The sequence below is a fragment of the Mycteria americana genome, chromosome 5, assembly GCF_035582795.1.
Source record: "Mycteria americana isolate JAX WOST 10 ecotype Jacksonville Zoo and Gardens chromosome 5, USCA_MyAme_1.0, whole genome shotgun sequence".
Lineage (NCBI taxonomy): Eukaryota > Metazoa > Chordata > Aves > Ciconiiformes > Ciconiidae > Mycteria > Mycteria americana.
Window position 1 is genome coordinate 32,487,981 of NC_134369.1, and position 14,288 is coordinate 32,502,268.

At 42.4% G+C, this 14,288-nt stretch overlaps 1 protein-coding gene across 1 annotated transcript in view; it reads right to left on the reverse strand.

Annotated features, from left to right (window-relative positions):
• Positions 1–14,288, reverse strand: part of LOC142409867 (cytosolic phospholipase A2 epsilon-like) — a 37,087-nt gene that overhangs the window by 21,956 nt on the left and 843 nt on the right. The window contains exons 3-4 of the mRNA XM_075501622.1: positions 13,354–13,443; positions 4,599–4,671 (exon numbers count right to left, since the gene is read on the reverse strand). Of these exons, the coding sequence (XP_075357737.1) occupies positions 4,599–4,671; positions 13,354–13,443 (163 nt within the window). The remainder of the gene's footprint in view (positions 1–4,598; positions 4,672–13,353; positions 13,444–14,288) is intronic.

Below are 14,288 nucleotides of genomic sequence, written 5' to 3' on the forward strand. Positions count from 1 at the left end.
TCTCTCCAGAAATGCAGCGGGAGAAGATTAGTGAAGGATATTCCATCCCATTTCTCAAAAGCACCTGAATTAAAGTATATGTCAAATGGCTACAGCCAAAAATGCGACGTACTATGTGCTGGGGGAATGCAATGTTTCTTCATGCAGGTTGCACAAAATACTTCAGCACCTTGAAAATCTCTCTTACACAGTTCTTAACAATAATATGATCAGATATCATGTAATGCAAAAGGTAACTAACTTGGAGACTGGATGTCCTTTGATATGAGACTTTTGAGAGAGACAAGTGATGGCAGCAGCAAATGGAGAGGACCCTTCAGCAGCAGGTAAGGACTCTGCAGGTAGATCAGGGGAACAAGAGCTTGCACATCGACTTGTGGGGAAAGGCAAAAACTTGTCTGGCTGCACTAGGAGCTTTTTCTTGTCTTCTCCTTTGCTTTCCTTCTCCACCAGGTTTTGCCAGGTGTCACCCTAGAGCCATTGGCTGTGTCTCAAACTGAGTGGAGGCTGCATTTTATGTTGTTGAAAGAGTATTTGTTCAAAAAAGCTTGCTGCTTTTCTATCCAAGTCAGAATGAAGAACTGAAATTCAGAACCGCTTGAGAAATTACATAATGCATCATGGTACGTCAACTGACACCTTAATTATTGGTTTTCTACTTTTTAGCATCATAATGCAGAAACGGAAAAACATTTTTAATTCTGTCAAATTTTTCCTAAAAAAATTGTGGAGAAATCAACATGTTCCTGCAGAGTCAGAAAGCCAATATTCCTCTGATGGAAAAATTTGTTTGGAAAATATTCAGCAGGCCCTAGCCCTCTCCCTGTCCTGCTCTTTTCCACCTTCCATCTCTTATTTTGGATTAAAAAAAAAAAAAAATTAGGTTCTGACAGCAGTTTAACTGTCCTTCTCTGGAATCATACCTTCTGTTTTAATTCAATTCTACGTTCCCACCACTCTTATCTCTTAGCCTCCTTCCCTGTACTTTCTTCCTGACTGTGTTAGTTGAGAGGACATTTCACCTCCAGCATTCTCCTCTCCAACATTCTCCTCTCCTCTATTGTCTCCTCTCCTCTCCTTCCCTCTCCTCTCCTCAACAAAATCCCAAAGGGAAGGAAAAGGGCTGCTATGGGCTGCCTTCCTGCTCTGTGTTCAAGCCCACAGGTGGAGACAACAGAAATTACCCCAGTATCATCTGTTTCCTTCACACATATGGCACGATGGGCTTTGCAGACTGATGACTCCGAGAATCGCGATTCCCAGGGATGTCTTTTCACTTCAACATTTTGGTTGCATACTATATCCCTTACACCCTTACACCTCTGCCCACTTGCATTAAGGTCTGGGAGACATACCTGGGTCTTTACCATTCCCGTGGGTACAGATAACAATAAGCAGCATCAAAAGCCCCACAATTTAAGAAGGATGTGAAGGTCCTTGAGTATGTTCAGAGGAGGGTAACAAAGCTGGTGAAAGGGCTGGAAAGCATGTCCTATGAGGAGCAGCTAAGGACTTTGGGTTTGTCTAGCTTGGAGAAAAGGAGGCTGAGGGGTGACCTCATTGTTCCCTACAGCTTCCTGAGGAGGGGAAGTGGAGAGGGAGGTGCTGATCTCTTCTCCCTGGTATCCAGTGATAGGACGCGTGGGAATGGTCCAAAGCTGCGCCAGGGGAGGTTTAGACTGGATATTAGGAAGCATTTCTTTACCGAGAGGGTGGTCAAACACTGTAGCAGGCTTCCTGGAGAGGTGGTCGATGCCCCAAGCCTGTCAGTGTTTAAGAGGCGTTTGGATAATGCCCTTATTAACATGCTTTAACTTGGTCAGCCCCAAAGTGGTCATGCAGTTGGACTAGATGACCACTGTAGGTCCCTTCCAACTGAAATATTCTATTCTATTCTATTCTATTCTATTCTATTCTATTCTATTCTATTCTATTAATAAACAATGCAGAAACGCTGCAGTGCACAGATGATGCATGTTGCAGCAGGCTGCCAGGAGACTGACTGCTAACATTGAAAACATTGGCTGCTCTTACCAAATGTCTCCCCAGTAAGGGTAGGTCTAGTCAGCCTGGCCAGTCTGGCTGCCTTACACATTTTGCCTTGCTTAGGCACATCAGTATCTCTCTGAAGGAGGAACAAAATGTCTCATCTGCACCTTTTCCTTGCAAAGGAAGTTGCTTGTCTTTATTTCATTTATAGACAGAGTTGATTTAAGAACTAGAATTAAGGCTGCCCTTCTTCTGTCTTAAGACACCACTTTGCCTACTACTTGTCAAATTCCAGCATTCAGTCTATGTGTTTCCAGGAAGCATGTCTGTCTTGGACTGGGCATTTCGGGAAAGTCTCATGTGGAAGAGTTTAGCTTTTTTCCAAGGATGAGACAAAAGAAAAAAATTAGGCTTTTTCATGTTAAAAAAGAAATTCTTAATCATTTCACTGGCAGGTAATAGCCCTTCTACACCTTGCTCCAGAGTAGAAGAAACAAGCTAATTCTAGAGCAGTACTGCACCTGATCCACCACCCATCATTCCGGCAACGCTAGAGTAAGGAGCTCCCAAACCAGAGTTTGCATTGAGAATACCATGTTTAATAACCCTTGCTAGACTTATGCTCCATAAATAATTTCTTTTTGAACAGTTATATTTTAACATCCATGCATTCCTGTAACAATGAGCTCCACAGTTTACTTGTATATGCCTTTTATTTGTTTTAAACTTCCTGTTTGATAATTTTATTGGGTGCTTCTTTATTCTCACATTGTGAAAAACAGTGAAAAATGACTCCTTCTTCACCTTCTCCCTCCTATTCCTTTTTGTAGAGACAGCTTCCACGTCCTCCTCAATAATTTCCCTTCCACTCTTAAGGCCTGACTAAATAGGCTTATTTAGTCCCTCTGGATGTCAAAGTTGTTTCAGATCTATTATCATAGCTGGTGCCTTTCTACAGCTTCTTTTGTTACACCATTTCCTCAAGTGTCAGAGGCTTTTGCAGTGGACCTACCGAATATATCCCCCTCAGAGAACTGTATGAGCATTGATTTGATTCTGTATGACTGTTTTTTTGGTTTTTTTTAAATCTGGGAAATTCTATGCAGATAATAATGCTTTGAAGAATTTTGAAACTGCAAAAATAGGTATTTGAATATGTTTGGAGATCCTAGAAGTAATGATATTAATTTTAAAATGTTTTAAAAGTAATTCTGTATGACTACTGCATGACTTTAGGTTTATCATTGGAGATCAATGACTGTTGGCTGTTTGGCTGGCAAGTACTCTGTTCTACTGATGTGATTCGTCATTGTTGTATCTTAACTGTACTTTGAGATACAAAGCATATCAAACAATCCTTAATTATATGAGTAGATGCAGGCAAACTAGTCAGCTGTGTTTTTAATGCAAAATATTGCTTCAGTTCTGCTTGCACAATCTCTTTCTACAACCTAGTTATCTGTGATTTTGTCTTGCCACCTGACACGCAGAAGATCTGAGATGAGTCCTTGATGAAACCTTTCTGTGTTATTGCATCATCACACGTGTGCCACAGCCATGGACCAGGAGGGAGGTGCAAGTGCAGAGAGCGCGACCCAATGATATGACCTAAGATACGGCTAGTATATCCCTCGCTCGGAGCTGTGACACTGCGAAGTCCTCTGATATACCTTCCAGAAAAACACGTGACAACCGCAGGGTAAGATGGGAGTGGTACTGCATGGTAAATCCAGATCTTTGTCTTCCAGAACATCTTCTCTGGCTCTTCCTGTGCAAGAGACTATAGTGCCAATTGCTGCCACTCACAGTGAAACAGGAGAATCAAGAGAGACAGCAGGATTACACCATTTCCCTTCCACGCTCACCCTAGAGCTAGTTTCGGCATCCTTTCACAGGTGGTCATGTAGCTGTATTGATTCACAGCAAGCAAACTGTTAACTTGTCTATTTTGTGTGAAATGCCTCTCCTCACTGCACGTGTGGGTAGTCCATGTCCTTCAGCTAAACAGTGGTATTTTCCCTTCCTGCTCACTCACTTCCCGGCACTTTCCTGCCACGTGACTCAGGCTTGCACAACTGCAAGACTGCTGCAGGAGCGTTAGAAAGGACAAGGCACCCAGCTCTAACTCAGCACATTTTTGACAGTCATTTCAGGGTAATTAATAATGGCATTAGCCTGGTGGTAATGATTTTAGAAAGTTTTTTCTTTTCATTTCTTCTGTGTCAGAAGGAAGATGGGGGGGGGGGGGTGAAGAAGTTTGCTCCTCCCAGCCACAGTTCCCAAGGTGCTACAACCCAATGGCAAAATTAACCCTTCCTTTTGAAAACACAGGATGCGGTCTTTTTCATCTACCAGTGTCAGAAACTCTCCTTTATTTGAGAGAAAGTACTTATCCTCAAAAACATATTCAAGTCTTAAAACCAGGCAGAAAGCACAGGAATAACATTCAATGAAACAGCAGCAAGCAGCAAGGACTGTCCTGGGTTATAATAATTAGTTTACATAAACACTGGGTTATTTCAGAAACACTTGGAAAATGTTCCTATATAATTATAAAAGAAAACTTGTTGCCTGTACCCTGAGATACCACTAAGAATGGAGATACTTACAGGTGTCCACTCGCTGGAGATTTCTCATCCGGATGATCCTTACGGTCAGCAGGTAGCAGGGAGAGGATTCTATCTGGAGAAGAACGGTACAAAATGGAGTGTGAATAAGCCTTCAGTGGGAAAAACTATCAAATGTGCAAACTAACTGAGTGCTACAAAACAATAATACAGCCAGGAAAAATTGTGTCAACCATCTCCCTATTCTGCAGATTAAAATCTGCAACATAAGTTTCTGCTATTAAAGAAGCCTTGTTTTAACATTTTATACATTTCACTGTCTTTTTGCTGTGTTACTCTGAGAGTCTGGATTGCTCATCATAGCAGAAAAGAAAGGGGTAAATCCCTGTCAACTGATACTGTCTGTGAGATGCTTGCAAAACCCCTTGCTCTGAAATTGCAGAGTTTAGCTCTACAACATAGCTACAATAAGTCTCTTGAACAGAGTAAATGCACTGGTGAGCACCATGGTGGAGTTGTCAACATACCATCGGTCGTACTCAGAGTTACAGTCAGTCCCCTTAGTAACCACCTGTGAGGTCCCACCACGTTGAAAAGAGAGCTGTTGTCGCTGGCTCTCATGGGATAAACCCGAAGTACCGCTCTCAGAGAGGTGGTTTTGCCTTCTCCTGCAAAAATGTAGATTTCTCTTTTTTCCCTTTACAATTGCACGGGAAAAACAGTAAGAATCATCAGAGTTTTTTTTAAAATCAGAACTATGAGATAAAACAATGGCTGAGAATTGTTTCCAGAGGATTTAGGGGGTAAGGAATTAAGTATGGGTTGCATTGGGGAAAAACAAAGAACAATACCCCCCTCCAGAAAACCCTTAAGATTGAAAGTGTTTAACTTCCTTTGGTCCCTTTGAATGTCTCAGCCGTAACCTTCTACAAAACAAGTCTTTCCAGATTTTGTGACTGCAGGAACCTCTTCCTATTTATTATTAGAGGATAAAGTGATTTCCTTCTTCTAAGGAAGGCGATTTCCTGCTGGCTCATTCTATAAAGCTGTCTCTGGCTCAGAGCTAACTGCAAAAGGCTACTCTGACAAAGCCAATAAATAAATCAGCATTTCCTGTGGCTGTGACACACAGTCATTTCCTCACACTCCTAGAAACATTTCCACCTGCATAAGTGGTTACAGCAGAGCCCTCCAAATAATTCTTTTCTTTTTGACAACTGCTATTTATATCAACTGATTTCCTCTCATTTAGGAGCATCCTTCTATTTCTATAGCACTTCAGAGACTTCCTAGAACGACTATAAACAAGCAGACCAAATAGATGTTAAGGCAGATAAAGAGAAGCTGGAAGAACCTTACTTAAAACAATATGTGTAATGTTGCCAATTTTTTTTTTTAAGACAACAGAGCAAAAAGGACCTTATTTTCAGATGGGAAGACAATTAGGCCTCCTTTGTCACAACAAATTACTTTTTCAATATGGTTTTAAATCGTCTCTTCTCTCTCCTAACACATCATGTTATGTTAAAATGTTTTTGCTGAAATCTTAAAAAGGGTTCCTGCTTTCACCCCTCCTATATGTGCCTCAAGAATTCTTTGTTTTGTTCCTTTTATAGTACCTTAATGAAATTCACCCTCAGCAATCCACCCACCTTCTATTTCAAGTGTTATCAAAGGAGAAAAAGCCTAACAGAAGCTACAAAATTTGCAAACAACAAGTGATAGAGGGGTATGTCCTCAGAGCTACCCCATGCAAGGACACTGGTTCGCATTTCAGAAACAGTATAGCCATATTAATACAGTTCTCCACCCAGTTAATTAACCCTTCTTCTCAGCTGGGTAATTAGCAAAGGTGGATCACCACACTCACATGTTAGGAATGAGCTTGGGCACCTCAGCATATGCCCTAGAAGGCAGAAACTCATTGTTTGGTAGGATCTGCATAAGCACGGGGCGATTCTTGCAGCCATTTATCTCCAGTGATTGTGCAAGGCTCTGCCAGCTCCTGGATCAGCTCCAGCTACGCTTCCTCAGGCAAATGGCATTGCTTGAGTGAGAACTGATGGATTCAATATTTGCAAAGCAGTTTGAGATTCTTAGATAGGAGACATTAACGAAGTGCGGTGGGTTGGGGATTTTTAATGATTATTATGCAGTTTCTGTCATCTGATCACCTGTCTCCTGGTTCCCGTGTAATGACTTTCTAAAGTGCAAGCCAAATTTCCCCACCTGGCATGGGGAAATCAATTCTCAGAGATGCGGGTTTCACAAAAAGACTTAGTGAAGTTTCACAAAAAAAATCAGTGGCTTCACAGAGGCTACAGAAATCAGGGCCTGTGCTTGCACTGGGGGAGAGGCAGATGCCACCAGCCAGTTACCCGAGGAAGAGGCAGCAGCCAGGCGTTAGCTGTCCTGGCAGCCCAGGCACCTGCCGGTGGGGGTAGAGGAGACAACAGGAGAGCAGAAATCACCTGGTGATCAGGCCTCGCTACTTCTACTGCTCCCAGGAGGATTTACTATTTTAATTAATTCCAGTAACATATTAAACAAAAGAAATTTATTTAAATAGCAACTGTGACAACCATAACATGATGTACTAGGGTCTAGTTATACGAACAAAGAAAATAACAGCTATGCATGCATAAAGCAAAGGATAGAAGTTCTGTTATTCTGTTTACGTAATCTCTTTAACAAAAAAAAAGGCTGCTGCTATGTCATGAAGAGCATGACATACGGAGAGATTTCCACCGTTCCACATACGGAGAGATTTCCATCACAGCCTTGAGTGGTGGAAGACCCCGAGCAGCGTCCTGCCCTGGGGCCAACAAGGACATACTACAACAACCATTTAGCGCTGTCACGTTGTAGCTTTGCTTTTGATAAAATCAAGACTGATGTAGTCACTCTGTCACTGTTTCACTGATTGCCAGTCCGTTGGCTTGTCTTCAGTTCGGTGCTTCTCAAATTGTGCGCATGTGTGCTTCATGTACATGTATGTATAACACAGCTGCATGCAATATGGCATGCTGCGACGCTAGTGCACAAGCAGGGTGCACAGTGCTAGTTTCTCTGTACTCCCAGGGAAACGAAGTTTTACTGGGATTTTCCAAACAACAGCTCCATCAAACACAGAGCAGACCTCGTAGTCTCTTCTTCCAATTTTCCACCACTTCCCATAAAAAAGAATAACATGCTGTGATGCTGGGCACCACGTTACTATGTTGGTGGAAGTAAAGGATTCCTCTGTCATGTGAATGATTCCAACTTTCTCCCACCTGGGTAAGTAAGAATTTGAAAACAGAAATGTCTCTGTCCTGAGGGCTCTGGGGATGCAAGCTATCTGCATTCCTGGAAGATTTGTGCCTCCCTAGGTCTATCCCAGCCCTCTTTAAAGACATGCCTATATTCAGATGCAGGTATGTGTGGCATGCATCCATCTTGAGAAGCATTGCTGTAAATTACTCCACTAGTTTAGCTGTTTAATACATCCTGTCACATCACAAGTGGCTGTGGAGCTCCAAAATGACAGTAGTCCTTGATGAGACAAGAGTCCATGAGACCAGAGGATGGCTATTCTTCTTTACCTTTTTTTACTTGCTTTTCTCTCAGTACCTTTCTTCAGCCTCTAGGCTTCTTCATCTAACAGACTCTTCCAGCACGGGCTATTGCTAGCAGCATCTTCCCAGCTTGCGATATCGATGATACAGACATTCACCACTCCACCATGTCTACTGTAGACTACCCAGTCTCGCAATTCCACAACAGTACAGTCAAATGTATGCTGCATCAATGCATATTTTGGTTTTCAGTGTTAGCCCCTTGTTTTGCCATAGATGTTCGATCAGTTAGCAGAATAGTGTAGCTGCCTTCCCAAAACAGAGAGCAGTCATCCACACTGATCCAGAGAGGAGAATTTACTCTTGAACCTCCAGGGGCAGCCAACACATTCTCAGTCTTGATTGTTGCCCTTTTTAGATTGGTATTTTTTCCAAAGCAATCATAAACTAACAGAAAAATAATGCAGAGATCCTGAAATTCATCTTCAGTGTGTGTGATGAAAACTATATCAATCACCAAAAAACAGCTGTCCTCCAAGCACGTGCTCAGCTGTTGCTTTTCTACGTGAAATGTGGAATGCCTTTCATTTGGTCTTATGAGGAGGTGGCCTTTGTCATGCAGGATGAAAAGTTTTGGTGAGGAAGCAGAGAAAATTATGTGCCACAGTGTGCTGGTACCATTACCTATTCCAGTGCAACCGCGCTGCATGCTATTCCACAAGCCATCCTGCAAAGATCACATGAGATTTAAAAATACCTTGAGGACAATCAATTTACTTTTTAAGCGGTTGAAAAAGGCCATTTCTACAGACCAACCTGACAAAAATTGTGTTATCTATGAAAACCATGAAAAGAGCTTCCTCTCCACCCACACATTTTTCCTGCAGTCACGCAACAATAATGCCTCTATCCGTTTCTATGTCATCTACTGGCACAGCAGCCTTTCCTGGCAAAGGCAGCTTCCCTGCCTTGACTAAGGTCCCTCTGCATTCCTGGCCTGGAGAAGCATTCTGCTGAGATGAAATCACCCACAGGATGTCACCGGGGCACTCCTTTCTTCATCTCCAGGTGCTAATTTAACTAGATGGTAGCCAGGGACCAAATCAAAGGAACCGGAATACTTGGCTGCTGCCCATGTATCTAGAGCTGGTGGTATGTGAAGAAGTGCCTATCCTGAGCTGTCTGAGAGTCAGGTCTCCTTAGAGAATGTGCATCCTCAAGTTTTTTACAGTTGTAATCGGGATGCTTCAGGCTGTGAACATCACCCTGCCCCAGCCTGCTGGAGCCTGTCTGCCACTGCTGTGGGATGTGCCAAGGGACCCCACCGTGGCACGCTACCTGGGCTGAGCACGGTCAGCTGCTGCGTTTGGCCATGTCTCTGAAGCGCTCCCTCGTTCTTGACGAACCCGGGCTCCACAGCAGAAAAGCAGCCGCTCTACTTGCTTCCTTCCTTCGCTCCTCCCGGCGCTGGGGCTGCGGCACCTCCATCCACAGCGGCGGGGCTGCGCAGGGGCTGGGAAGGTGCCGAGGACCACTGCTGCCACCGGCTGGTTTTCACAAACCGTGTGTTTCATGTTTCTTATTAGTAACATAACTTCTTATCAGACCGCCTTTTCACCAGAATTAGCAGAAGTCTTGGTTGGATATCGGCGAACTAAAAACTGCCACTGCTGGATGGAAACACCCCTTTCATGCATATGGCCACAGTAACCCTGGTTTCAGCAGGGAAAATTTATCTGTGCCCAACAGGAGCATGACCAGTATATGCAAGGCCACAAGAATTGTGTCCTTCAGATCATTGCTTCTTCATACATATAACCATCATGGGATTCTGAACACTTTTGAGGAACAAGAGACGTGCGCATGATGCTGTGCTTGAAACACATTTCCAAAAAGCAGAACTCCAAATATTGATTAACACAACATGGATACTCTCAGTGCACAGTGATCCCGACTTCTGCAGAGATTTATTATTTGGCTGATAACTCAGGCTGGTTACATTGTTAATGTAAACCTTTCAGCACTGTTAACATTGTCCTCCATCTTTTAGTGTTTCCAGGTGTTTAACAACCAGATTTTTTGTGATTTTCAAAAATAGCCAATGTCCATTTGAAAACATAGAGCATTCAACTGCATGTGCAAAATTATTTCCATATGTAGAACTGCAGCCAGGGGAATAGGATAGTCCATCCATGAAAAGACAGAACCCCCTTATACTGCTTTGCCTTTCCCAACCAGAACAAATATGAGAGAAAGAAACTAGACTGAGCATTAACTGTCTGAGGGTTGAGACTCATCACACCTAATTCCAGATAGCTGTAAAATAGGTGTTTACATCTGACAGCTGTTAGGCATTTCTGGAGTCTCATCCTAAGGCAGACATTACCACAGGACATGCATCACACCCTGAAAATCTCTGACTACTGATTCTCAGGGGAATCTAGAGGTCTATCTCAGACACAGATGTCAAATGTGCATAAGACAAACCATATTTCAAAGTTATGAGCTGATGGGAAGTGGCCTCCTTTGACGTTGCGAGGTTTATTTTTGAAGCGGGCGGCATGCTGGAGCGTGTCATTTCAGCAGTCTGTATTTTAGGCATCCCCATACCACCACTCAGGGTGGCAGGGGAGGCACGGGAGCTCAGAACAGCTTCTGCAGCTGAGCAGAGCCACAGCTAGTGCCACGTTCCTGCAAGTACCACGGGGCTGGGGGTGGCTCAGGAGTTGTTGCCTCCTGCCTTTCCAGTTGCTGCTGAGCCCAGGACTGGAGCTGCTCTCAACAGGAGGCTTTTGCCCTTGTGGGAGACAGGGACCCCATGCCTGGCACCAGTGGGGACCCTTCTGCCTGCCTCAGCTCCTGCTTCACATGACGGACTCCCACCTGTCTCAGAAGCTGCTGCTGCAACCTCCTCCTAACCTTGCCGTGCAGTATGGCAGCTCCCCACTCTTCCCATGATCTCAGGAGCTGCTTCCAGCTTCCAAAACCCAGCAGAAGCCAGAGCTCCTGCTTTGCGCAAGGGTAAAAGTTTAACCTGCCCCTCTTCTGTTAAAGGGCTGCAGTTCTCCCAGCTGCACAAACCCTGCAAGAACAAGGAGCCCTTGCCTGGCAGGGAAATGAGGTACCACTTGACCTGAGGTATGAGGCATCTTACCCTTGTTAAGACATTGCTCATGCTGAATTCAGAACTATGCATCCAATTTTTTCTCTCCCCTCCCCTTCTCTGACATTAATTATTGTATAAGACCTGCTGCAATCCTTAAATATTTTAATCTAAGCACTGATGTCTGAAATACCAGAGCTGGCTCTGCCTGCTGCTTTAGCATGGGGCAAAGTACTAGCCAAGGCCTGAATAATATAGATTTCTTAATGCAGATAAAAATTAGCATGTTGGTGTAAAGGCACATGCAGTTGCTGGCATGTGCTGTAGTATGTTTCTAATAGGTAATCCCTCTTAGCACGCAGAGACCCTCATATTTAAATCTTCTGGTAGTTTCAGTGATGACAAATTTACATTTGAGAAAAACTGAGGAGAAGACGAGAGCATGTATGCATCCTTCACATAAACACATGACATACTGCAGTAATCAGGTCATGATCATGCAAGTGCATAGGATAGAGTGCTATGTTCTTAGCATAGAAGAAAAAACAGTGACTATGTAACCAGATGCAAGAACAACAACTCAGTCCATCACCAATGGATTGTCATGAATTTTTGGCATTTTGAAATGTGAAAAATAATCCTTCGGTGAGAGACAGGGGCAACATAGTGATCTAGAAGAAGGTTATGGTCCCATACACATAAGATGATTCTTTTGGTCCACTACCATCACACCTGCTCCCTCGAAATTTCACGACCCTTAAATGTCTTTGATCTAAGCCTATATCCTAAGCAGATAATGGGAAAACAAACACATCACTGTGTGAGATTAAGAAATGGAGACAAGAAGTTACCTGTCATATGTATAATTATCATAGGTAATTATAACCCAGGAGTTCAAATCTTTTTGCTTTCTTTCATCATGATTTTTCCCTACCACTTGTAGGGAGCAGACATTACACCAAAGACTGATCAGTTCATTGGTTTTCGGCCTGTTTTTACTATCTACAACATTCTTCATCCTATACATGGTCCAGAATTTTGGTATCTCCACAGGCTGGAGACACCAGACATTGTAGGTTAAATATTTGCAAGGTGAAATGCCACAAAGACCCAAGGCTGATAGAATATATCCTGACGAAATACAGTATAATCTTTTAATGCCACTGATTTTTTTTTTAAACAAAAAATCTTAATACTGTGCAAACACAAAAGCTAAACTTTGAAAAGTGTATGTGAAAAATTAGAAATACTCCAAATGTGAATAAGAATTTGTTTTAATTTCTCGATGCTTAAATTGTACCAGGACTACCTGGTAAATTAGCTTATCACAAAGCTCACCTGTCTGCCTGTTTACAGTATTACTTCAACTTCCAGATAAAGCACCTTTTCAGCTTCATTTTGTCTCAGTATAACTTGTCTGTATGGATTATAATGCAAATTTCCATAGAGTTATCTGGCTCAGAAGCAGACACTTCTTGGGACAACATTGTTATGCGAGTCACATTTAAACTTCTCTAATCCTGACAGATAGGAAACAATGCCTGTACTTACTGCACAGATAGCAAAGTAGCAGAATGAGAATCCCTATCAAAATCAGTAATTTCTAACAAAAATAAACCTATGACTGTTCTTCAAACACAAGAAATAGCTCTAGCACATTCAAGCATCACTCCTTTCAGAGAATCCCCCATTACAGTTTTTTTCTGATGGAGAACAGAAATGGTCAAAAATCAGGGCTCAACAATCCAGGACTCCCCCCTAAATTGCTAGGATAGAGATTGCGCTGCCAAAGCCATTACAACAGAACATGCATCACTGTTACTTTTGGCCCTTTCAGTTACAAAAAGCACTGTGGAACAGAAAGCTCACCAATGGATTTCTTTTACAAGTAGGTGGGGGGATTAAAACAGTAGATATTCTGCATGCCCCAATAAAACACAACAGAGAAATACAACAAGCAATTCTGAAAATCATAAACATAAGTGAAATAAAATGATCCAAACAATAAACTTAAGGGTGTTTCCCTTGTAACACTCAAACTGCTGCCATCATTATTCATCTATCTGAGCCTTCTCCTCTTTTGAGCAAAACAAACCCCTCCGTCCTCTTTGGTTCTAAATTCTCTTGTTCATAATACCTTGAAATCACCTTTGTCTGGTACAGTACTTTCTTCATTTTCTTGTTGTGGTTCACCATCTCCCAAAGAATCGATGTCCCAGTCTTCACCCTGAAGAAAGAAAGAAATGATAAATTATAACATTAAAACAACAATAGCAGCATTATCGAGGTAGATAATTAATTCCTACTTGCAATAACTTGTGCTGAAACCCCGGTTAGAACAGCTGTTGGTTACACCCAGCTGTGTTACAGTGCTCAGCATAATGAACAAACCGCCATGTGGTTCGGCACACGCTGGTACAAAATTCCAAGTCAGGAGTACCCTTTCAACGAGTCAACGAAGGAAGAGCCATTTCAGCTGTGAGATACCCAAAAGGTGCCTCTACATTTATTCTGTGAATAAAGGTCTGCTTTTTGTTTTGAATGTGATCTTTTGGCAATGTGCTCCTGCTCTCAGGAGTATTACATCTCGATTTTAAAAAATCCAGGAATCTCTTCTCTGGGTTTGAACCCAGGGTGTGAAAGACGTTGCAATTGCAAAATTTTAAATCTAACCTTTCAATTTTTTCAGGAAACAGAAGTTCCAAAATAATTCTACAATGTAGGGTGCCCCCTTTTGAAACGCCTTATAGGAAAACAACATTAAAGGACAGTTCCTATAAAAAATGTAGGAAGCATTCTGTTTCTGTTTCCAGAGTACTTCCTGAAGCAATGTGCCTTCGTCCACTCAAAGACCACACAGAACAATGTATAACATACTACAGTTGAAAAATTTCACATTTCAAGTCTTGAAATGACCCAGAGAATTCATTTCAAATCTTTTCATTCATTTCAAATCTTGAAATGACCCAGATAATGCAAAGCAAAATGGAAAATTCAGAACAAAAATGGGAATGTGGAAATAAAATTCAATTCCCTATCGCTATTCTCTATCCTGTCCTTATCGCTTTTCCA